The 24,642-nt window shown below is 39.4% G+C and overlaps 9 protein-coding genes across 9 annotated transcripts, besides 3 other annotated features; 6 read left to right on the top strand and 3 right to left on the bottom strand.

Annotated features, from left to right (window-relative positions):
* Window positions 1-5,749: part of a repeat region (Identified by RepeatMasker using a combination of RepBase library and repeat library created with RepeatScout) that runs on past the window's edge.
* Window positions 5,746-6,690: a repeat region (Identified by RepeatMasker using a combination of RepBase library and repeat library created with RepeatScout).
* Window positions 6,691-7,188: 498 nt separating this feature from the next.
* UA08_09378 (hypothetical protein) lies at window positions 7,189-7,701 on the top strand (the record flags this gene model as incomplete). The annotated part of the gene is made up of 1 exon (XM_020265306.1): window positions 7,189-7,701. One exon carries the CDS (start codon window positions 7,189-7,191, stop codon window positions 7,699-7,701), a length of 513 nt encoding a protein of 170 aa, XP_020115490.1.
* Window positions 7,702-8,059: 358 nt separating this feature from the next.
* Window positions 8,060-8,905, top strand: UA08_09377 (hypothetical protein; the record flags this gene model as incomplete). Its single annotated transcript, XM_020265305.1, has 3 exons — window positions 8,060-8,149; window positions 8,199-8,266; window positions 8,329-8,905. 3 exons carry the CDS (start codon window positions 8,060-8,062, stop codon window positions 8,903-8,905), a joined length of 735 nt encoding a protein of 244 aa, XP_020115493.1.
* A 1,495-nt stretch (window positions 8,906-10,400) lies between these two features.
* Window positions 10,401-10,849, top strand: UA08_09376 (hypothetical protein; the record flags this gene model as incomplete). Its single annotated transcript, XM_020265304.1, has 2 exons — window positions 10,401-10,518; window positions 10,566-10,849. The coding sequence occupies 2 exons, from the start codon at window positions 10,401-10,403 to the stop codon at window positions 10,847-10,849; spliced, it is 402 nt and encodes a 133-aa protein (XP_020115492.1).
* A 315-nt stretch (window positions 10,850-11,164) lies between these two features.
* On the top strand, window positions 11,165-13,340 carry UA08_09375 (hypothetical protein; the record flags this gene model as incomplete). The annotated part of the gene is made up of 3 exons (XM_020265303.1): window positions 11,165-11,530; window positions 11,588-12,271; window positions 12,465-13,340. 3 exons carry the CDS (start codon window positions 11,165-11,167, stop codon window positions 13,338-13,340), a joined length of 1,926 nt encoding a protein of 641 aa, XP_020115455.1.
* Window positions 13,341-14,560: 1,220 nt separating this feature from the next.
* Window positions 14,561-20,066, top strand: UA08_09374 (hypothetical protein; the record flags this gene model as incomplete). Its single annotated transcript, XM_020265302.1, has 4 exons — window positions 14,561-14,856; window positions 14,916-16,317; window positions 16,379-18,730; window positions 18,789-20,066. 4 exons carry the CDS (start codon window positions 14,561-14,563, stop codon window positions 20,064-20,066), a joined length of 5,328 nt encoding a protein of 1,775 aa, XP_020115456.1.
* A 500-nt stretch (window positions 20,067-20,566) lies between these two features.
* Window positions 20,567-20,605: a repeat region (Identified by RepeatMasker using a combination of RepBase library and repeat library created with RepeatScout).
* Window positions 20,606-20,644: 39 nt separating this feature from the next.
* UA08_09373 (Scytalone dehydratase) lies at window positions 20,645-21,264 on the bottom strand (the record flags this gene model as incomplete). The annotated part of the gene is made up of 3 exons (XM_020265301.1): window positions 20,645-20,998; window positions 21,057-21,154; window positions 21,225-21,264. 3 exons carry the CDS (start codon window positions 21,262-21,264, stop codon window positions 20,645-20,647), a joined length of 492 nt encoding a protein of 163 aa, XP_020115453.1.
* A 346-nt stretch (window positions 21,265-21,610) lies between these two features.
* Window positions 21,611-22,405, top strand: UA08_09372 (Versicolorin reductase; the record flags this gene model as incomplete). The annotated part of the gene is made up of 1 exon (XM_020265300.1): window positions 21,611-22,405. One exon carries the CDS (start codon window positions 21,611-21,613, stop codon window positions 22,403-22,405), a length of 795 nt encoding a protein of 264 aa, XP_020115454.1.
* A 271-nt stretch (window positions 22,406-22,676) lies between these two features.
* On the bottom strand, window positions 22,677-23,477 carry UA08_09371 (hypothetical protein; the record flags this gene model as incomplete). The annotated part of the gene is made up of 1 exon (XM_020265299.1): window positions 22,677-23,477. One exon carries the CDS (start codon window positions 23,475-23,477, stop codon window positions 22,677-22,679), a length of 801 nt encoding a protein of 266 aa, XP_020115451.1.
* A 356-nt stretch (window positions 23,478-23,833) lies between these two features.
* Window positions 23,834-24,333, bottom strand: UA08_09370 (hypothetical protein; the record flags this gene model as incomplete). The annotated part of the gene is made up of 2 exons (XM_020265298.1): window positions 23,834-24,073; window positions 24,127-24,333. 2 exons carry the CDS (start codon window positions 24,331-24,333, stop codon window positions 23,834-23,836), a joined length of 447 nt encoding a protein of 148 aa, XP_020115452.1.
* Between the last annotated feature and the right edge of the window lie 309 nt (window positions 24,334-24,642).

The following is a 24,642-nucleotide window of genomic DNA, read 5'->3' as shown; positions in this document are numbered from 1 at the left end:
AATGCTCCTTCTTATTTAATATTTTTCTAACTCATTCTTAGAATTCTTTCTAGGTTAATAAAATATAGTACTTATCCTATTAATATATTTATTATATTATTCATTGCAAACTAAGTAATTAATAATAACTTTATCTAATTATCTTAATTCTAATCTAAGTAATATCTTAGATATTATTCAACTACTTAAATCATTTATTTAGTCTAATTATTAGTTTATTGATAATATATAGTTGATAGATTATATTCTATTCTATAATTTTTCATAATTATCTATTAAAATTTAAATATAAATAACTTGTCTTAATTGGATATGATTTCACTTAGTAATCTAAATATCATAAATATTTCTTATAACATCAGTGTTATATATTATTATATTATTAAATTCTTTAATATTGACTTTAGAATAACATATTTTATAAGCTTATTCATAATAATAATAGCTTTAGTATATATGATTCCTAAAATAGGATTTTTCAATTTTAGTAAGCCTTATATAAAATTTATTATAATCTTCTATTATACTTTCATTAATATTTCTAGAATCTGTATTCTTCTATATGGTTGGTAGTTAATTAATTTATTATAATTATAATTATCACATTTCTTAATGTAGTCTTTAATCAATTTTCTCATTCTTAGAAAGTAATATATCTATTATATCTTTTCTATTATTTAGTTAATTTTATAATATTCTTTAATTAGCAAATTATAGTTTATTTGAATGACTTCTATAATTATTAAAAATAGTACCAATATTAATCCTTTTTAAATAGCTAATCTATTCTTAATTACTGCTTTGTTATTATATAATACTATTTATAGTATTTTATTATTTCTAATAGCTTCTACTATCTTTTTGTAAAAACCTTTACTTTTTATTATAATTATTATTATTAGTATTACCTTATTATTATAACAAATTCTATCTTTATCTTCTACTAGTATATTTATTTATAACTATTATATTTTAATTATATAATCTACTTTTCTACTTAATATATTAGTAATAATATTTTCTTTTTCTTTAATGTGTTTAATTCAAAACTTAAACCTTAATAAGTACTCTAACTATCTAACTTATCTACTAGTAAGCTCTTTTATTATTATAAAATACTTTAGATTATAGTGATTACTTTTTATAATTATTTCTTTTTTAACTCCTTATAAGTAATATCTTTATTGCTTAAATACTTTAATTATTATAAATAGTTTTTTATTATAAATATTGTAGTTCCTTTTTGTAGTAATAAATTATCTAAAGTAAAAAGTAATAAATCTTAATATTCTATTATCTCCTAATTATTCTAAAACAATCTTTAATATATATCCTAATGTATCTAGTCAAATTATATTTAGTTTGTTTTAATTATAAAGTATAAGAATTGATGCTTCTCTAATTAATTCCTTAACTTTTTTAAATATTTATTACTATCATTCTATCTAATTAAATTCTTAATCTTTTCTTAATAGTTCTATGATTAATCATATTATTTCTATATAATTCTTTAAGTATCTTCTGATGTATTTTATTGCACCTAGAAACTGCTATATTTTATTAACATTTATTAGGATAAGCTAGTTGAGTATTATATTTTTCTTTTCTAGTTAAATCTTCAATCCTTCTGGTGTATAAATCATTCCTAAATAATTGATAATTGTAGTGTCAAACTTATATTTCTTGATCTTAAGCGTCAATCCTTCATTCATAAATATTATTATAACTAGTCATACATGTTCTTCATGTTCTTCTAGATTTTATAAATATACAATAATATCATCAAAGTAGACTATAATAAACTTGTTTAAATATTTCTATAGAATATATATCATATATCATACAAATTGTGCTGATAGGTTTTTTAAACCTATAGATATAACTACTCATTTAAACAGTCCTTTATCTATAAAGAAAGTTATCTTTTAAATATCATCTTTAGTCATTTATAGATTATAATAATCTTATTAAATATTAAAGACTATCATGATCTTTACTCCCTATAAGAGATCTCTTTTTTATTCCTAATAAAGCGCTTTGTTCACATTATCTACTATTCTATTATTTAATACTCTATAATTAATAATTATTTATTTAATTATATCTTTCTTATTAATAAATATTAATTATACTAATACCTTTCTATATTCTGGTTATATATATATTACTTTATAGAATTTATTAGTAAACTTGTTTTTAAGTTCTAACTCATCTCTTAATTTGTAGTATTATTTGACTAAAAATAGTATAAATCCTTTTTTTAGTTTAATTTATACTTTAAATTCTTTATTATATATTAATAATTGCCATTCCTTCTTTATAAATAGTTCAATAAACTTATAGTATTTCTTAGGCAACTTTGCTAAAATTTCTACAAGTTTCTTTTTATATAACTCTTTTAATTTTAGTTTTATTTTATATGTCTTTTCTATGATTCTTATTTTTTTAATTATTTATACTTATTAAATTGTTCTAGTTTCTCTTGTTTTATTATTTCTAATTTTTATTTTATTTTCATCACTTAGATTTTTCTAACTATTTTATAGCTTTTCTTTTTATACTTTATTTCTATTATTTAATATATGTAATATCTTCAGTAAATATCATCTTTCATTTCTATTAGTTTACTTTCTATCCTGATCCTTCAGTAACTAGTAATGTACCAAGGCTTTGCCCTGATTCCTTATATAGCTAAATAATTTCTTTAATCTTCTTTTTAATGATCCTTATTTTTAATACTATATTGTTGACTGCCACTATTTTATTTATCTAGTCAATTATTGGGTTCTATGTTTATAATCATGTTATTCTAAATATAGTGTTGTAGTATTCTCTTAATACCGGTACAATATCAAGCATTATTATTATAATATATTATCCTGATCTTATAATAATATTTAGTATCTATTTCTTATATCCTTAATTAATTATTTCTTTACTAATAGAGATGATTGTTACTTATTTATTTATTTATATAATAGGTATCTCAGCTTCTTTTGTGAATTTTTCTCTAATATAGTTGTAAGCTGCTTCTGAATCTAATAAAATTCTTACATCTTTTCTATTAATTTTTACTAATATTATAACTATTTGACTGACTGCTTTTAGTTTTATAGTTATTATAATAAATTTTATTATAATTATATGTCTTTCTTAAAATTGTTATCTTTATTTAAAAAATTCCTTTATGCTAGTTATATACTATTTATGTGACCCTTTTGTCTAGCATTCTATAGTTATAAGATTATTATAATAAGAATATACTGGTTCTTTATAAATATATTAGCATTCTAACTACTCTTATAGACACTCTAGTTTTAATTCTAAGATAATAGATAAGATGTTTAAAAACCATCCTGATATTGCCTTTAATCTAATATAAAGTTTATATAAATTATTATAATATATTATCTAGTGAACTTTATAATGCAAATTTCCTCTAATAAATAGATAGTGATAATAAGAACAATTCCTCACATATCTATTTTGTCTATTATAAAAGTGTATTCCTCTTTTATACAAAATATACTCATATATTACAGCTAAAGATAAATGTATTTATCTATGCTTTTAATATATATAATATATTTATTTATTGTATTTCTTACATCCTCTAATATAATTCTTCTATTTCTATTAAGACTCTTTCTAGCAGGTTGTATTGATGGATATGCAATTATATAAATTATCTCTCTAAAGATTTATAATATTTTTCTATGCTTTTATTTTCATTTTATTCTTAATAAAGTTTTCTATTTATTCTCAATATAGATCCTTATAGGTTATTATCCTTAATCTATCATCCTATAATATTAATTAAATATAAAGTAACTTTTTTAAAGAAGAATCTTTTCTAATATCTTCTGCATTAAATTCTCTCTCTATCTCTTCTTTACTAGGATGACTTTCTTCTCTAGGTGATTCTTAAGTACAGCTTATCTAATCAATTTATTCCCTATAATTATAAGATTAATGTCCCATTCTTATATCAGTACTTACTCATTTTATTTATTTAACACTTCTTCTAAGGTTGAATTTTTTTCACTTTTCTTCTTATATATTCTAGTATTATATCTCATTTTTACTTAAATCATCAAGTATTTCTTTTAGCTATATTAACATATTTTCTTCATCTGCTTGTCTTATCCATTCTACTCAGATTCTTTCATAATTTATTATCCATTCTAATTATTATTTTTTGTCTTTGACTAATTGCTTTAAGTCTTTATTAGAATTAATCTTATTATCAGCTATTCTGTTAGCTTTACTATTATTAATTAAAATTAGTAAGATCATTATTATGATTTGCTCTTTTAAACTTAAAGTAGCTGATTTCTAGTTCTTTTTTAGCTTTTAGCATTAATTTATAAAATAATCTGGTTTTTTATAATTAAAATAAGCTTTATTTTTTTTTAGCTTATTCTTTTTTTCTTTGGATAAGGTTACATTTAATTATATTATTATATCTTTATCCTTGTCTTTAGTTCATCTTTAGTAAATATTTGCTTTATTTCTTCTAAATTCTCTCTTTTTTATTTATTAGATATAGATAGTTAAATTAATCTAAGATGCTACTTCTATTATTGCTTAAAATATTTTAGATTATAATATTATTATTAAGATTTAATCTTTAATATTATCTTTTAGTCCTTTATAAAACTAGTCTTTAAATCTTTAATTATTTTATAATAATTCTTCTAATATTTATAAAAATTTTAAAATATATTCTCTAACTAAGGTTTATTATTTAATATATTATATTTTATTAACAGCTTTAATTTTCTTATTAATAGTTTCTTATAGTTGGTTAAGTTTCTCTTTATAGTACTAGTAATTAGAAAATATTATAATTATCTTAGGGTTTTTTTATTTTTTATTACTATATATATAATATTAGTTAATAATATATAGAGTAAACTACTTTATAGCTTTTTCATTAAGGAAACTTAATGCTATTAATATTTTATTAGATTTATTCATAATTTGTTTATTATTGTATATAAAATAAAATTATATTTAAGTAAGGTATATCTTAAGGGTTTTATATTCTCTCTTAAATAGAGTTACTATTTTAATCTTAATTTCTTAAGATATATAACTTAATCTTTCTTTATTATTAATTACTACTTGTTCTAATTTCTTAATATATTATAATAATGCTGCTATATTCCTATTATTAGTAGTTATAGTATTCCTATTATTAGTATTAATAATTTGTGAGTTAGGACTCAGAATTGTTAGAACTAAGATTTAAAATATTATTATTACTTATTCTTAAGACTTTTCTTTCAACTAAGAATCTTAAATTATTAGAAACTTTAGTTAGATTATTATTAAGTATAGCTAGGATAGCTATTAATAAGTAAAATTAATAGACTTCTAAGATTGAAAGGTCTTAGTAGATAAAAGAAATAAGAATAAGGCTATGAATATCTTAATTAATAGAAGATTATATACTCAAATTATTACAGTTAATTTAAGATAATAAAAGAAAACTAAATATATAATAAATAAGCGTCCTTATATAATTTTTCTCTATTATAATTATTATAGCTATTTCCTTTCATTAGGCTCTGATAAGTCTGATTATATTTATTATAGCCATGTACTAACAACTAGCTCTGATGGCCATGATAGCCTTAGTCCTGATATGTCCTAACTCTGCTTATGGTATCTTCAGATAATCCTTTGTTCCCACGCATTAGCGTTTCATGTCCATTGGCTGTGACGTTCTGATTCTCTGACAGAAGTATATAAAAGATTAGAGTAAAAGTAACTTAATTACTATATATAGGACTGCTAGTATTAGATATAAGTATATTTTATTATATTTTAAAAATAGTTTCTTAATAATTATAATAAATAGCTTACTAATATTCTAATAGTGGTTAATAAAATATTTAAAGGATATATAATCTAGATCTAAGTGGATTACTTCTTGGAGAAAAGTCTTCTAAGAGATTAATTATAGGATATGACAATATATTTACTTTAAAGATTAAATTTGTCTGGTTGTAGAAACTATAAGCTAGATATTTTATATGTATTGCATGCTTATAGCTTAGGTTTTTAATATAGAAAACAGTCTATAATATTATTTAAAATAATTATAAATATAAAATAAGAAAGCAAATTAATAAATTAAATATATAAAAATTTTATATTTAATAATGTATATTAAACTTTTATTAGTAAGATAGACTATTAGGTAAGAAAATAGTTTATTTTATTATAATATCTTACTTATTATTAGCTAAGAATTAAATTAATTAGAGATAATTAGCTAAGTATTTAATTAATTAATTTCTACTAGTTAGCTTACTGATTATTTATAATAATAAATTATCTTAGTGAAATTTCTCTTAAATAGTTATTCTTAATTAAATAAATATAATATTCTTATATAAGAAATAAAAAAGGGTTCTTTATATTATATATAAAAGAAGTAAAAAAGTAAAAAAGAGTTCTAGAATCTTTTTTACTTTCTTCTATTAAGATCTTAAGTTTATCTATTTGCTAATAGGGATATTTCTGTATTATTAGTATGATTATTATAGAAGATTTTAATTGATTTACACTTGTATTATTACATAACCTTTATATATTATAGAATTTAGACTGTAGTTCATGACAAAATGTAAGTTATATATAAAATTCATTTTGGCAAGGTTGTACGAATAGGCTGCCATACATTGGCCGAACAGCATCCAAACCCCAAGGCAGAATTCAATCTGAATATCGGGCGGTTTGACCAGTTCATAGCACGCCTTGATAAAACAACATAACTAGCCGCCTACTATGCGGCGCTGTCGCTCCCTGACGGACAGCCCTTCGCTGATTGTTAATTCAAAAACGCCTAAATATGTACCTTTCAGGGTACCATGCGGCATAGCAGCGATAAGGGTGGCCACCACTAGGGATCCATGGCTTTTAATTCATTTAACTCCTAGTTGCGCGGGGTCAAGAAAAGAATGCCAGAAACGCGCAGTTTTGTTTCATCAGTAACTAGACTAGCCTGAGCGTCTAAATATGTATACCCTCCCTCTAGTTTAATGCTCATAAACGTGGATTTATACCAACAACTTCAGGTATAAATGGTTTCAAGTTTTAGCGCAACCATTTCTTACTTATCTTATTTGATTTAAGGTTTTCTGATAACCCAATCTTCATTGTTTCCTTTTCATCAGCATGAGCCAGATTTCGCGTTACGAGCCGCAGCGGACGGCGCCAGCATCTGTGGACAATCGACGTTCATCGAATTCATTGTTTCCGCCATATTATCCCGAAAGAACTTCAAGTCTCCCTCGGTCCAATTCCTCCGAGGCTGAGCAAAGACGCAATTCCCAGGCTTCCAACACAATCTCTTCACAGACACTACCTGGGGAAGTAGAAGAAGAAGGAGGAGGAGGAGGAGGAGAAGAAAGTGCAAAGGCCAAGCGAAGATCGATATGGCAAAGATACTATCATTTCCTTCTTGTGGTGCTACCTCGCGGCTGGTCCATAGAGTACATCTCATGTTTTATTAGTGTCGCGGCTTTTGTGAGTCTCATGGTTGTGCTCAACCAGTATGACAACAAACGCATGCCCTCGTGGCCGCTGGACATCACACTCAATACTCTTTTGGCTTTGCTGACAGCTGTCAGCCAGACGTGCTTCGTCTATCCAGTGGTCCAGGGCATCTCTCAGATGAAGTGGAATTGATTCGCGGGCAAGGATAGGTCGCTGGCAGATTTCGAGTCGTTTGATAGCGCAAGCCGAGGAGCATGGGGCAGCATTCTGCTCGTTTTCAGTACGAAAGGAAGGTAGTTCGGTCTAAGCCTGTCCAGAGAAGAAGCCGTTAAAGCTAAATCAAATGGTCTTGTGTGTCGATAGACTTTCAGTTCTGCTAGCTGCTGTGATATTAGTGACATCCGCAGTCACATCAACAATCACATAAGCCGCGCTGTCTCAGAATACAAGGTATATTCACGGTGATGGAAATGCAACAGCTGAGCGAATGTTGAATGACAAAGATCTTTATATGTCAACAAACGATGCAATGGCCGTAATGATGAATGCGATGTACACGGCTGCAAACACTACGTACAACTTTGATACCCCATTGTGCTCTACGGGAGATTGTCAATGGCCTACATTTGGATCTCTTGCAGTATGCAGTCAAATGAACGACATTACAGACCAACTTTACACGTTGACAGCACAGGAATAATGCTGCTGGCAGAACTCTACGGCCAACAAGTTGCAGCCTTGGAATTGGGGACCCGAGGTTTGTCGGAATTGCACATATTCGGGGCTGTCCAATGGCTTGTATCTAAATTACTTCGCTAGTGGGAATTTGGCTAATTCGTCAAATATTTGGCTCTCAACTTCTGACAACACAGGATGGTCGGAGGTGTACTCATTCAGCAATGAGTCCTTTGCAGATAATGCGCTTAATGCAGTGCAAGTCGTCTACCTAGACTCTTCGGACGAGACATATTACAACGCCTCGCAAGGGCTGCCCAATTCAACTGTCCTCCTGCAGCATTCGCGTGCCGTTGAAGTTCTGTTTTATCTCTGTGCGCAAACCTACGACGTATCAACAACCAATGGAACTGCTGTTACGAAAATCAATACAACCCTTAACACTGTTAATGACACGCAAAATGTTTTGGTTACGTCTGATAACATCCACTATACTCCTTACACAAACTATCCTTTCATTCTGGATGGTCAGAATTATAGCTACTATGCTATCAACTTCAATATGGGGGAGATGATCAACTATTTCGCCACTGGTTACTACAACTACGATGTGATCAATGGTGGGCTGGACGTCATGACTCCTTTCAATTATGCCGTGGGCAATATTCTTTACCACAACACCAATATCAACAGGAATTCAAGCGTTGGAAGAGATGGATAGATGCACCAGGCTTTGTCGGAGTTGACTAGTAATATGGCCAAAGGATTGACAAATTGGTTCGTCTACAGCATGAATAGGTTGCCTTAGTACATTTATAAGCTGACAGTTCGATTTGCAGGCTTCGGAGCGAAGGCACTACTGTACAGGGGAAAGCCGATGTAATCAACATCTACGTGGTTGTGCGATGGAATTACCTCATCTTTCTAGGTGTTCAGGTCATTCTATCCGCAGCATTCCTGGTCTGGATCGTAGTCGATTCGAGAAAAAGGAAAACAATAAAGAAGGACTCGGCATTAGCGACTCTGCTGGCTATTCCTGGAAGTGATAAAGAACTTTTGGAAAGACAACTGTCTATGACCGAAGATGGCGAGGACGGCATGGAGCAAAGAGAGAAGATTGAACAAAACTCTCGCGCGAGATTGATACAAGACACTGATAGTGGAGAGTGGCATTTGAGGCTTGTGGATCATCAGAAATCTTAGATAAGATCCAAGCAGGTAGGTATGGATACAGCTTAATTGGGCACCTGGGACATCTAACTGAGAGGGCAATTTTTACCGTCTGTTATACATATGTGAGTAGATAGACTATTTATGTTTAGTACTGCTGTCTACTTTTCTGTCTGGTATTTGACTTACTGGCGTTGTCGTTTATCAAAATGATGAGAAGCTTGTTTGCAAAAGTACCTAGGTAGGCAAAACGCTGCTCTGCTATAGGAATATCATTCTAGTAACATAAAATACAGTATATATTTATATGTTATGCTTTTCAGTGAGTTCAGGAACATTTGATTCTAGCACACACCATACATCTCAAACAATCTGATGATAGGCAACAAAATCAAGCACATTATATGCATACCTCAGATAATATAATTAATAACTTCACCAAACCCGACTATACGAGAGAAAGCTACCATTGGCCGTCACTTGGCTCTCTTCTGCAGTGTGTGCCAGACCAAGGATATTACGGATACACTGATTTTTGAAGAGACAGCCGCATAATCTTGCACCAAAAAGTGTTCGAAACAGATATAAAGATCGGACTTGGCGAGGAAGAAGTACCAATTGTACTCAGATAGGTCTTACTCAGAACAAGTATTATTACCGCAAGGCACATCAAGACGTCAAGCCAAACTCAACTAGCATCACCCTCAGCGATCAGTAATTGTTAGTGATGCATCTGGCTGGTTTATGATATTTGTGTCAATGAACTGTAGTCTAACTCGGATATCTGAAAATTTATAACAGTGGCTAATATAATTACAAATTCGTACATATAGCTCACGTGCACCGATAGATGCAAATTTCAGGTACATATGCCCCGAGTCTAATGTCCCGATGATTACTATGTAGTACTTCGGACCATTATAAACCTTGGAAACATATATCTATCTCAAACGTCCGTCGATATAATGATATTACACCTGATGAAGAAGGTAACACATTATTATCTTTTCGCTTTCTCTTAACCTTCAATTCGAGCACGAAACGTCATGTCGGGATTAGGTGCTCTGCTGTCCTATCCGAATATTCTTGATGTTGCCACTTATGGAGTGAGCTCACTTCTTATTTATTCCGGGGTTGTGGGAGCGTACATCGATCCTCTTGGCTGTAAGTTCTAATAAAAGTCAATGTTCTACTGCTCTGACCATGTTTAGGGGTCAGAGGTTTTGGCCTCCCCACAGCAACGGCAGAACAGGCTGTCCTTTTCCCTTGCGCAACAGGCCGGAATCTTGGTGCAGGCTGCTTTGTGTTGGCTATGACTTTTCTGAGGGAGAGGAAGCTGCTGGGAATATTTCTCTTGTGCTGGGGATTTGGGGCCGGCATCGCGGATTCCAAGGTTCTCTACGATCACCCACAGGGACAGGGTGTAGGAAAGCATATGCTGTCGTTTACAATTTGTATGACACTGAGCGCGCTTCTGATAAGTTCGCCACAGTAATGTAATAATTGAGAGTCAATTAACAGCTATATCTATCCATCGTATCTTCCCGGTTTTCACCCGCCATACATACGTGATGATCAAACCACATGTGTTACTATCCTAACTCCCTTTCGACTAAGTTAACTAGTTAGTTATTTGTTTTCTTACTAAGCTACAAACATCCAAACCACGTGAAAGCCGGACCAATTTGTCCGAGATTCCTTTGACGTTCCATCAGTCCCCGCACCTCCGCGGAATTTCCGTTCGCCATACATTTTTCATCCCTCCGCGCGCCTCCGTGGGAAAGCCGTCCTTCTCTGCAAATTTCAAAAGATGGGGGAAATGCAGGGTGCGCGCCAAAGATTCGAGAGACCGGTCTCCTGCCGTTTCTGCAGGTCTCGGAAACTGCGGTGCAGCAGAGAGGCCCCATGCTCCAACTGCGTCTCCCGCGGAATTGATTGCGAACTACCAGTAAAGAATGCCAACATTCAGTCTGCTGCTCCTAGTACCGAGCTGCTTGAACGCATTCGCAAGCTAGAGGAGCTCGTGGCCAATGCGAACTCAGTTCATATCACATCCCAGACACCGGATACCCCTCATAGTCTACTGACACATACAACAAGCCCGTCGACTCTGTCCCCCGACATCGATGATGATGTTGCTTGGCTTAAGAGCATTTACACCGCACAGGACCTGTCGGTTAGTTAGTGCCTTTCGTATAATGACGAAATTCAGATCTGATGACCCTCCGATCAGGAAAATGCACCCTCAAGGAAGATAGCCTTCAGGGTTTGCCCAATCCAGCAAATCACACACGCGCAACCTTATTTCAACCAAATTGCGCATACCTCATCTACACGGTTTGAGCCCATCAGATGTATCTGGCTTCCACAGTATGAGGAAGCCAAGGTACTTCTCCAGAAGTTTCTTGACGACATTGACCATGTCCATCATATAGTCCATAGTCCTTCACTTCCAGCTATTTTAGATGAGGTTTATGCTTGTCTAAACAAGCAAAGTCAAGTGAAGCCTGGGAGCATAGTACTGCTTCTAGGCATATTCGCGAGCTCGACCCACGCTTGGGTACATCGCGATAGTGTTCGTCGTTTGTTTCCTTCATGGCAGGAAGCTAACGCTCAGGCGCTGTCATGGGTGAAAGCGGTGGAGGATGTGCTTGATATCTTCCATCGAACGTCATCGGTATCAATAGAGGGTATACAGGGAATCAGTATTACAACCTTTACAGTATTGAACATGGAAGGGTTCTCTCGAAGATGCAAGTCTTTGTTTAATATGGCGTTCATGCTAGCACGGGAGCTTGGACTACATTCTCTGGACCAATCCAAGCCGATGAACTCGGCGCAGGCAGAAATCGGACGAAGAGTGTGGTGGTTTCTTGTTGCAGCTGACTGGTTCTTCTCCCTCTGTGTCCGTAAAATGGTAAGCTCAGACTGATGGGGTTTCTAGGTCACTACCTTCCAGAAGGTTCAATTGCGGTCCACAGAATATATACCATTGCCATCCACGTCACATGCTGGTCAGAAAGCCTCTGAATATTAACGACGAAGACGTAACAGACGGAATTCGATGCGCTGAACAGCCACTATCTCAACCAACCACAATGTCATTTCAGTTACTACATCTTCGCCTCTCACAAATCTCACACAACATGGTTGATCGCAGTCCCCTCGTAATGGGCCTCGCCGGCGGCCCCAACCACGACGTTCTTATGAGCATCGATACTGAGCTTCAAATGCTCTTAAATGACATCCCACCCTTCTTCTCCATGTCAGTAGATGATTTGACTGCAAACTATCCACTTAGCCATTCACGTGCTTCAAAAATAGTTCACCAAGGCTACATCTTACACTCTCTTCTCTACGCCCAGCGGTGTACACTTCACATTCCATACTTCACCCGTGGCCTCTCTGAGCCTGCTTACGCCTCGTCCAGCCAAATATGCCTACAATCCGCCTGCCTCGTCATCCAAACAGAGTCGAAGTTGGGAAAGTCGGGTATATCACCAACACGCTACAAATTTCTCGGATTCCTAGTCCCGGTTTTCATGGCAAGCATTGTATTAGTCATGTATCTATGTTATCATAAAACCTCATCACATCATGAGGGGCACCGCAAGGAACTAGCCGAGGCTATCAGGATCCTCGAAGAGGCCAAACATGAATCTCAAACAGCGGCTAAGTTCCTCGAGTCCCTCACACATGTTCTGAGCAAACACCAAGTTTTTCCGGCACCGAACCAGCAGCTGCCTAATAGAGCAGTAACTGCTACAAGTGTGCAACCGTATGGCGAACTATCACTGCCGATGTCGACACCAAGTGTGCTGGGAGGAAATGAAGTTATTATGCCGAATGAAATGTATGCAAACAGTGAGGATTTGTCGGAATACTTTAATGAGTTGGCACAGAGCTTTGAGCAGGGAATCGATGTGGCAAACTTAAACTGGAATGATATGTTTTCGGGGATTGATTCTTCGATGGTCTGGATCTAAATCAGCGAGAGGGGTTGGAGAAATATGACCAAAATTATACAAATCATGAAGATTCACGATTACATTAGGAAGTATCTAGTTCATGCAGTAAAACTGGAATCATTGGTTTTGGAGTATAGGAGCTCGGTCAAGATCTAGTGAGCAGCACTCTGCTTTATGCGTCATCATGTGAATGATTGGTTGAGAAGTGTTTGTAAATTAACCATCAGTTACCATGGCTCAATGTAGTCCCCAGTTTATTCCCCAGTAATATATTCTTTCATAGTCGTCTCTCATTGACCCGCTAATCCGACACAAGGCCTAAAATCCTGACGGAACGCAAAGACTCCTCCCGGAATTGCACCGAATTGCCCGAACCTCGCGTCAAACATTCATTTATCGATTTTCGAATGTTTGAACTGTTAAATCTACAGATTTATAGAGACACGCACCTCGTAGCCACAGATAGTACAACACTGTCGTTGTAATCGCAGCCTTGGTTCGAGCTATGAGGGTTTGATACAAAAGTTGTCTGTAAGAAGTGGGACCCTTACTTATAGAAATACACAAGCTATACACAGGGAGGAGTTCTTCTACACGGGTTCTGCACAAAACTGGCTCCAGAATGTCCAACGCCAAGCAGATATACTTGGGGCTTGGAAGATGGTTGCTGATATCGTCCAGCTACACCGGAGCTTATCGTGGCGTTAGGCTTCGGCTATGCGTAAATGCGCAGGGAAGAAGTAATATCAGTCAAGAGGAGGTTGATGCAAAGGGACTGGTGCTAGATAATGAATGGAAATCAATTGACGATATGCCCGAGGTCGCACTTGAGCGTTATACCTCTTTTCGTCACTGCTGAGCATTGACCCACCACGTAAGTACTCTCGGATAGTAACTATCGGGGGTGGTCTACGGTCATTTCGGGACGGGTGAATCGGGGAGAGATGATTATAAGTTGAGGCTGGGTTGTTAACACTCTTCGTTGTCGGCCCCGAAGCGGGTATTCGTATATATGACTTATTAATAGTGCTTCAGCAGCATCAACCAGCTAGGGCTCCTCTTTCTTCAAGTGCACTTATTCTCCAAAGGTCTCTCTCACTTGCATTTAGCTGACCTATGGGGTGACTTGTGTTGGACAACATTCTGTTACCTTCCTCTCTTTCTACAACTGATCAGTCACCCTGATGCCCATCTATACCCCCACCACAAGTTCAGATTCCGACTTCGACTCACACAAAATGAAGCTTGTCTACTTCAGCAATGAGTTTCCCAGGGACGACTTGCAAGACCTGTTCCGCAGTCTGCACAATCACAGCAAGGACAAACATCACTCACTCTTGGCCCAATTCATATACGAAGCCACTTGGGCCATCAAGGATGAAGTTCGGAATCTACCAACAGAGCTTAAGAAGCTCATTCCGCCATTTGATACACTCTTCAGCTGGGCAGAAAACACAGAGCTTCGGGAAGGACTGATCTGCGGCGCCGTGGATGGGGTGCTGCTTATTGTCGTACAACTAGCCACTTATATTGGGTGTGTATTTGAATTTTCTTACAACTTGAGAATATAAATTGTTAATTTCAGTTTGCCAGATATGCAGAGAACAGCCTCGAAGGGCCGATTGATTTTGCAAACACGAGCCTTGCTGGTCTTGGTATTGGCCTTTTGGCATCGACTGCGGTTTCATTGTCCTCGACGTTGGCCGACTTACCACTCGCAGGCGCAGATGCTGTACGGCTGGCATTCCGCCTAGGAATCCATGTCATAAGCGTGTCGGAAAATTTGGAAGCCCGCAATTTGGCAGAGAGCCCCGATACGTGGGCATATGTCGTTCACAATGTTGAACCAGTTGCCGCTCGAAAGGAACTCGAAACAGTACACCTTCGAGAGGAGACTCCTGAGACTAGCAAGGTCTTTGTAAGCGCTGTTAGCCGGACTTCTGTCACGGTAAGCGGACCACCAGCTAGGTTAAAGGCACTATTCACCAAGTCAGACTTTTTCCGCGAGTCCACATTTATTCCACTTCCAGTATATGGCGGCCTTTGTCATGCACCACATATCTACGACGTACAGGATACAAAGAGTATTGTCGATCAAAGTTTATTGCTCACAGTCTCTACAAAGATGTGGCCGGTGACACCAGTTTACTCTACCAGCACCGGTGCACCATACCCGACCAAGAACGCTACAGAAATCTTCGAAAGTGTAGTGTCGGAGCTTCTTACTCAAGAAATCCATTGGGACCGTGTCATATCCGGCATTGTCGAGAGAGTGGAGGCCACTGTTACCGCAGAAGTAGCTCTGTACAGCTTTGGCAACTCCATTCCTCTCAACGATCTAGTTTCAGCCTTGAAGGATAGCATTACTCACCCAAACATCTCAACCAACAATCTGACAGCATTTGCCACCCAAGTTGCACCAAGAGATACTACTCCGCGCAGCACTGCGCAGTCTAAGCTCGCCATTGTTGGCATGTCTTGCAGACTTCCTGGAGGTGCGACTAACACCGAGAAGTTCTGGGAGATCCTTGAAAAGGGGTTGGACGTCTCTCGGCAAATTCCGGCTGATCGCTTTGACATTGAGACACACTATGACCCAACAGGCAAAGAACTCAATAAGACTATGACACAGTACGGTTGTTTCATTGATGAGCCCGGCTTGTTTGATGCGCCCTTCTTCAACATGTCTCCGCGTGAATCTCAAGTCACCGATCCGCAGATGCGTTTGGCTCTTGTCACAGCATACGAGGCCCTTGAACGTGCTGGTTATATTGGTAATCGTACTGCTGCCACACAACTGCAGCGTATTGGTACCTTCTATGGCCAAGCAGCTGACGATTACCGTGAAGTCAATCAAGGACAAGAGGTTAGCACATACTATATCCCAGGTGGTTGCCGAGCCTTTGGTCCTGGACGCATAAACTACTTCTTCAAGTTTGCTGGTCCCAGTTACAGTATTGATACTGCATGCTCTTCAGGTCTTGCAGCGATTGAGGTAAATTCTTCTTGATACCGAATTGTCATAATTGAATTTAGGTATTAATCAATGATTTTAGGTCGCCTGCCAGGCCCTTTGGAATGGCGAGGTCGATACCGCTGTAACAGGCGGTGTCAATGTATTGACTAATCCGGACGGCTTCTCTGGACTGTGCAACGGTCATTTCCTCACTAAAGGACACAATGCGTGTAAGACGTGGGATGCCACTGCTGATGGATACTGCCGTGCGGATGGCATTGGATCTCTTGTTATAAAGAGACTTGAAGACGCTGAAGCAGATAATGATAATATCTTGGGCGTTATTCTCGGTGCTGGTACAAACCATTCTGCGGAAGCAGTTTCCATTACTCATCCCCATGCTGGCCATCAAGCCTATCTTTCTCGTCAGGTGCTTCGACAGTCTGGCATAGACCCCTTGGATGTTTCTTACGTCGAACTCCACGGAACTGGTACTCAGGCCGGCGACTATGAAGAGATGCAGGGTATCATGGACGTATATGCTCCCCTGATCAGGCGTCGTAACAAGGATCAGCCCTTACATATCGGCGCTGTAAAGGCAAATGTCGGCCATGGAGAGTCTGTTGCGGGGACAACAGCACTGCTTAAGGTGCTTTTAATGCTCCAAAAGAATGCTATTCCACCACACGTCGGCATTAAGACGGAGATCAATCCCAAGTTCCCCAAAGACTTTGATAAACGCAATCTCCATATCCCAATGAAAATGACACCTTGGCCGCGGGTACCTGGAAAGAAACGCATTGTAGCAGTCAACAATTTTGGCGCCGCTGGTGGGAACACAACGATGGTACTAGAAGAAGCGCCGGTTCGCCAAATCACAGAGACGGACCCTCGAACGACTCACATCATCACAGTCTCCGCCAAGGTCAAGGCATCCTTGATAGGAAATATTGAGCGCTTAATAGCTCACCTAGACATCCATCCGGACATCAATTTGGCCGATCTTTCATACACAACAACGGCTCGCCGCTATCATCATACACATCGCATAGCCATTGCCACCTCCGACGTGGCCCATCTGAAGAAGCAGCTCAGTTCTCACCTCGAGAAGGTGGATTTGATCAAGCCCATTGGAAAGTCTGGGCCTCCATCAGTCACATTCAGCTTTACCGGTCAAGGCGCCTCTCACAAGTCAATGAATTTAGAGTTGTATCGCGATGTGCCTAGCTTCCGTAATATTATCAAACATCTTGACTCTCTTGCTCAAGGCCAAGGCTTTCCCTCCTTTATTCCTGCTCTTGATGGATCATTTCCCAAGGAGCATGCTCACTCCGCCGTCATAACCCAGCTTGCCCTGGTCTGTACAGAGATTGCTCTTGCAAAATACTGGGCTACTCTCGGAGTTAGACCAGATGTCGTCATAGGCCATAGCCTAGGCGAGTATGCTGCGATGCACATAGCGGGTGTTGTCACGGCCAGTGACACTATATTCATGGTTGGACGCCGGGCTCAGATGTTGGAGGAGAAGTGTAAAATTGGAAGCCATAACATGATGGCTGTTCGGGCTTCGGTTGCACAGATATTTGAGAGCTCAGAGGGAAAGCCATTTATGATTGCTTGCATAAACAGCCCTTCTGACACGGTACTCAGCGGTACAAAAGAACAGATGGATGACGTGGCAGCCTCACTTGAGAAGGCTGGCTACCGCTGTATCAAGTTGGATGTCGCCTTTGCTTTCCACTCAGATCAAATGGACCCTATCTTGGACGACTTCGAAGCAATTACGACAACGGGTGTTGTCTTCCAAGAGCCAAAAGTGCCAGTTATTTCACCCCTGCTTGGCAAGGTAGTTTTCGATGGAAAGACGCTTAATGCAAACTACGTCCGCCGCGCCACAAGACAGACTGTCGACTTTCTCGCTGCTCTGCAACAGGCCCAGAAGATTCACACTATCAGTGACGAAACTGTATGGGTTGAAATTGGGCCGCATCCTGTTTGTACTAACTTTATCAAAACCACCATTCCGTCCACACAGCTCGCTGTACCGTCCATCCGCCGTGGTGACGATAACTGGAAGACCATTTCTGAAAGTATGGCTACTTTGCACCTTGGCGGTGTTGAGGTTAGCTGGAATGAGTTTCATAGCCCATTTGAACGTAGGCTGCGCCTATTAGACTTGCCAACATATGCGTGGAATGAAAAGAATCACTGGCTGCAATATACTGGAGACTGGTGTTTGACGAAAGGCAATACCTTTTATACGAAGGAAGCCAATACAACACCAAAAGCACTGCCAGCTAGCGAGATACAAACCACGACGGTCCAGCAGATTATTGAAGAGTCTTTTAATGGCTCTGCCGGCAAGGTAGTCATGCAGTCTGATCTTATGCAGGCAGATCTACTGGCCGCCGCCCATGGGCATAGTATGAACAACTGTGGTGTTGTTACATCGGTAAATCCACCTATCTGTACGAGGAATCTTTGGTCGAGTTTGCTAACTCTCATCCCAGTCCATCCACGCCGATATTGCATATACACTTGGCAATTATCTGTACCGCAAGCTTATTCCAACGGCTCAAGAGGTCTACATTAGTATTTCTAATCTCGCCGTTACAAAAGGTCTTATTGCCCAAACCAACAAGAAGGTGCCCCAGCTCTTCCGTGTGACTGCTATCACCGCCGATGTTGGCTCAGGTGTAGTCGACTTGACCTGGCAGAACGTGGACACCGATGGCAATGTTGACGATCCATTCGCTACGGCCAATATTCACTTTGGAGATGTATCTGATTGGCTCTCTTCTTGGGCTCCAATTGCTCATCTCGTCCAGAGCAGGATTGAAACGCTTGAGCAACTGGCGGCGCAGGGCCAAGCAAGTCGTTTTACGCGCAACATGGCATACACACTCTTCGGCAGCAAGCTGGTGACCTATGCCGACAAATATCGCGGGATGCAGTCTGTAATTATGCAGGGATTAGAAGGATTCGCTGATGTGCAGCTAACCACCAAGGAAAGTGGCGTCTGGACCGTTCCTCCTTACTTTATTGATAGCGTAGCACACTTGGCCGGGTTCATCATGAACTGCTCTGACGCTATAGACACGCAACAAAACTACTGTGTTACTCCAGGTTGGAACGCGATGCGATTTGCAAAGCCTCTGGTCCCGGGGGCTAAGTATCGTTCATATGTCAAGATGATTCCGACAGTTGAGGATCCGACGATCTACTTTGGCGATGTGTACATCATGCAAGACAATGTTATCATCGGTGTTGTCAATGGCATTCAGTTCCGTCGTTACCCTCGCATTCTGCTCAGCCGTTTCTTCTCACCACCGGATAAGATGGCTGCTATTGAGGGCAAGCCAAAATCCACTGCTTCTCAAGTTACAGCAGCAGCTCCAAAGATTGCCACACCAGCGCCGAAACCTGTACTCTTTCGACATGACCCTCACCACGGAAGCGATTATGAAACGGTTATCCCTCCCATCGCGGCCCCAGCTCCATCAAAGGAGGTCGGAGCCGTAGCTGAGGCTCCATCCGTGGAAGCTGCTGCGGAGTCTGGGAGTATCGCTGCCAAAGCAATCCTGCTCATTGCTAGCGAGGCGGGTCTGGACCTCGCTGAAATGACGGATGATGCCAGCTTCGGCGACTTGGGTGTTGACAGTCTCATGTCGTTGGTAATAGCGGAAAAGTTCAGGACTGAGCTAGATATCAAGGTCAGTGGCAGTCTGTTCTTAGACTATGAGACGATTGGAGATCTGCGGAAATGGTTGGATGAGTATTACAGCTAGCTAGGCTGAAGTTCCTCTTAAACGAGATTCTAACGAAATCTTGAGTCATGGGAAATCGGGATGATTATATCGTTCGCGTCACTCACATTCCAAGTTACCAGTCAAAGAGCCACTTCCTGTTATAATGGCTAGATTATTTTTTTTTGAACTAATTGCCCTTGTACAAAGATATTTCCGCTTGTTGTTTTATCCATATTTGTTGAGAGGTACACTTGAGATTGGCAACACAGTCCTAAGATTGAGGGTTTTCTTCAATTAAACCTAGTATACCTCAGTATGACAGGCGAAGACAGGGCAGCTACAATAAGATCATCTTTATCTACATCGCTGTAGACAGCAACATAATATTATTCTATACTAGTTACGTGGGAGACGCGTCAAAGCGCACCAAGTCTGCTGCCATGATTGTATTATTGTGCTAAGTACGACTGCCATCAAGACTGTAGTATTTGGAACTTCAGATACCACTGCGCTAAAAAGACTCAATTTATTTATCCAGTGTAGTAGTAGTAGTAGTAGTAGTAGTAGTAGTAGTAGTACACCTCACATGTTTACTTCCAATCTAATCAGTTGCATTACTACTCGTGAAAAATCTTCTCAACATCAAACTCTCCCCATCGAATATCCGGCTCCAACCCTGCAAACTTCCACACGCCATCGACTTTCTGGTACTTTATAGTTGCCTTACCATGCGCATGACCCTTGGCCAGAACCTCAGTTAGCGTATCGTCACTATACTTTTGGTGCGCTACACGCATTTGGTGATAGCCTATAATTGCGTCCTCACTCCTCTGCACCCATTGCGAAGCGCCGATGAAATGCTGCGTCTTGATTCGTGCGTTGCCAAGGAACTTTGGGCTCGAAGCGAGCGCTACAAAGTCGTCTGCAGGCATTGATTTCCATTCTTGGCCCATGACGGAGCTGTAGTCAATCTATCTGAATGTGAGGCTAGGTACTGGAAACATCAACAGGAATATGATACGAACGTACGTGCAGTGTTGGGGCGACACACTTGGCGAGACGGCCCCAGTCCTTGCTATCATAACTTTCAGCCCATTCGAATAGCACGAATTGGCAGCCCACGATGTCTGATGTATTCAGTTCGTAAGTGTTTGTGTGCTATAGATCATAGGTTCGTAAAGTTGGGACCAATCGTACCTTCATGTCCGGGCGGCTTGTAAGCTGTGGTTTGGGCCATGACGATACAAAAATTTGAACTGTTGCAGGGAATACTATCACAGCACGAACAATGATAGTGATGTATGAAATTTATTGTTTTTAGCTCTGGCTACAGCACAATCCACAATACTCCGTGGTCCGTCACGGGCCCCCATAGCAATGCCCCGAGTGCTAGCCCTAAGTTCTAAGATCCCGAAACAGCTTGCGGTGTCGGGAGTCGGTCGATTCTGTGATTTTTGAACACGGAACGAAATATATATGATATAACTACTGCTTTCGTTGGCTCATTCACCTGCAGGACGCTGTCCAAGTATCAACGCCTCGCCTAATCCAACTTCAACAGTGCACCAAACTCGCATCACAACATGACAGGGCCTTACATCCCCTACCGCCTTGACGGCAAAGTCGCGCTCGTCACAGGCTCTGGCCGTGGCATTGGCGCTGCAATCGCCGTCCAACTAGGTAGTCTCGGTGCTAAAGTCGTCGTCAACTACGCCAACGCCGCCGAGCATGCGGAAAAAGTCGTCGCCAAGATCAAAAGCCTTAACTCCGAGGCCATCGCCCTCAAGGCTGACGTGCGTGACGTCTCCCAAATAGCCAAGCTCTTCGACGACGCTGTTGCACACTTTGGCCATCTCGACATCGCGGTCAGCAACTCCGGTGTCGTCAGTTTCGGGCACCTTAAAGACGTGACAGAGGAAGAATTCGATCGCGTCTTCAGTCTCAACACGCGCGGTCAATTCTTTGTTGCCCGTGAGGCGTACCGTGTGTTGCAAGAAGGTGGGCGCATTATTCTCACTTCGTCCAATACGTCCAAGGATTTTAGTGTGCCCAAGCACTCGCTCTACTCCGCTTCCAAGGGCGCCATAGACACGTTTGTGCGCATTTTGTCCAAGGATTGCGGTGACAAGAAGATTACTGTCAATGGTGTTGCGCCCGGTGGCACTGTGACGGACATGTTCCATGCCGTGTCGCATCATTACATCCCTGGTGGAGAGAAGTTTTCGGCCGAGGAACGTCAGCAAATGGCTGCTCATGCCTCACCACTGCATCGAAATGGCTTCCCCGAGGATATTGCTCGGGTTGTTGGGTTTCTGGCTAGTAAGGAAGGGGAGTGGATTAATGGAAAGGTCATTACTCTGGACGGTGGCGCGGCGTGATGATTATCATTTCATATAGTACCTGCAATTCTAGTTTCATATAGAACGCAACACTAAACAACTATTAACTACGAAAAGGACAAATAGTTTTAAAGGTCTTATCGGTAAACATCTAGGGCAACTAAAATCTTTTCCACGGCTGGATCAGTCAGAGACAATTGACTGGTCCTAAATTCCCAGGTAAACTGAATAGACGGGCGCCATATTTATAGAAGATTCGAGATTCGAAAATAGGCACTCAACACAGCACAGTAACTTTACAACCATACCCTCAGCCCGGCCCCGTGTTCAGAGGTAGATAAGAGTGCAAAAACGGAAAATAATGTCTCAACAGCCCCATGGCGATACACATAGGCGTGCCAGTCGGAAACTTCGCTGCTCCATTCGTATTAACCACGCTCACGTTCCTCATATCATAAATCCCATTCTCGTCGTCCGCTGCCTCGATCATTGCAGCTGCTAGGTCCAGGTAGGACACAGGGCTTTCCTCGTCGGTCAAACTGAGCGCATGGCCTCTCTGTATATCCACTGACAGCGCCCCCGGCTTGATGAAAATGGTAGTCAGCCAGTCTTCTTCTGCGCGAAGTAGTTTTTCAGTTTCGATCAGGTCGTTATAGACGTGTGACGCTGAACGGAGGAGGATTAGGCGCAGCAGGTACGGGACGTGACGGGAGAAATGGTCGTCAATAGTAGCTGACGAGAGCAGAACGAGCCTAGGGGCTTGTGCGGTATTCTCATCTCGCTTGGTATTCCGAAGCGACTTGATCACAGCCGTAGCCGTATCTTGTGCTACATGATATCCCGGGATATTGTCGTTGGTTGAAACAACCAAAAACACTGTGTGGCAGCCGTGCAAGCACGAGTTCATAAGCTCAATGTTCTCAATGCTTCCTTCAAATACTTTCACTTTGCCGCCTTCTTTGATGTCCGGCAGCAACCGCAGAAGTTTCGTGCGATTACGACAGTATGCATGGATGCGTGCGTCGGGCTTGCTGTCCAGGATATTCTGAATGAGAGCCCTGCCACAATTTCCCGTGGAGCCCAGAACAGCGTAAGTCTTCGAGGAAGTCATATCTGTATTGTGTTGTCAGGTACTGCTACACATAGATATTGAAAGGTGACAAGCATTTCCGGCTATCTTAAATATAAAAGCGAATTACACCGGTGGCTAGATATTGCTAGTCCCGATTAGATCGGGAGACATTTATCCCGTACGTAAGGACGTATTAAAAAAAAAAAAAAAGAAAAAAAAAAAAACGGATAATTGTGCTAACTGTTTTGATTGGATTTAGGCTTTGGGCTTCGGGGTTGATAATTGTTAACTGTCACTTTCACCCGGTCTAGTATGCATTTGATTCAACCAGCATTGCAGACGAACTGCTTATAGGATGTAGGACATAGATTTATAGGTATAACTTGAACTACCTGCTAATGGAACGCTCCCGATCCCGCCAGATACTTCTGGAATTTAGGGAAGAAGCGCTGGTAAAATGCCGAGTCTACCATCTCCTCTAACTTCTTCACCTTCAGCCCATCTTCAGTCAGCGTCATGAAAATGGAAAATTCATTCGTCCATTTCTCCTCCGGAACAGGCGTGTCTGCAGATGATGTTGCATACACAGCGGCCGTGCCGTTGTCCGCATCATGCACAATGTGTTTGATGTCGACCTAGCTACTAATTAAATTCGATTTTATTTTATAGAAATAGATCGAGGCCTTACCTTCCAGTTGGTCAAGTTACTAACAAGCGCGGGATAGAGCAGCTCAACATGTTCTCGTTGTCTGACCGGCTGCTGTAGCGAAAAAGGAAGCAGCTGCTGCTCAAAGTCGTCGGACCAGAGATCCATTGTGTCTTGTGCTTTGCTGTTTCCCCATGCTTCTAGAAACTTGTCGATCGTCTCTTTTTGGATCTGTGCAGGAGCAGGCATGTTGATAAGCTGCAGTGGTGAAGCTGATTGAATGGTATCGGAAAATCCTAGTTGAGATAAATAAATACAGGTTGGAGAGGGTCAGTCAGGAAATATGTCGGGATATGTTGCTGTGCCTAACATTTCGGGCCATACGGGCTCAGAGACGTTTTATCGGAATCGTCCTATGAGATAAACTTATTTACAAAACTTATATAGCATGCTATGAGCATAAGAGCCTGCTTGTGGCTGGCGGAGGTACCTTACGATACCCATCTTAGGGCACTTTCGCCGTAACCCTAGACATACCTCCTAACCTAATCTACTGTG

This window comes from Talaromyces atroroseus (assembly GCF_001907595.1).
Source record: "Talaromyces atroroseus strain IBT 11181 chromosome Unknown scaffold_21, whole genome shotgun sequence".
Lineage (NCBI taxonomy): Eukaryota > Fungi > Ascomycota > Eurotiomycetes > Eurotiales > Trichocomaceae > Talaromyces > Talaromyces atroroseus.
The sequence above is the reverse complement of the archived record's forward strand: the minus strand, read 5'-3'. Positions and strand labels throughout refer to the sequence as shown.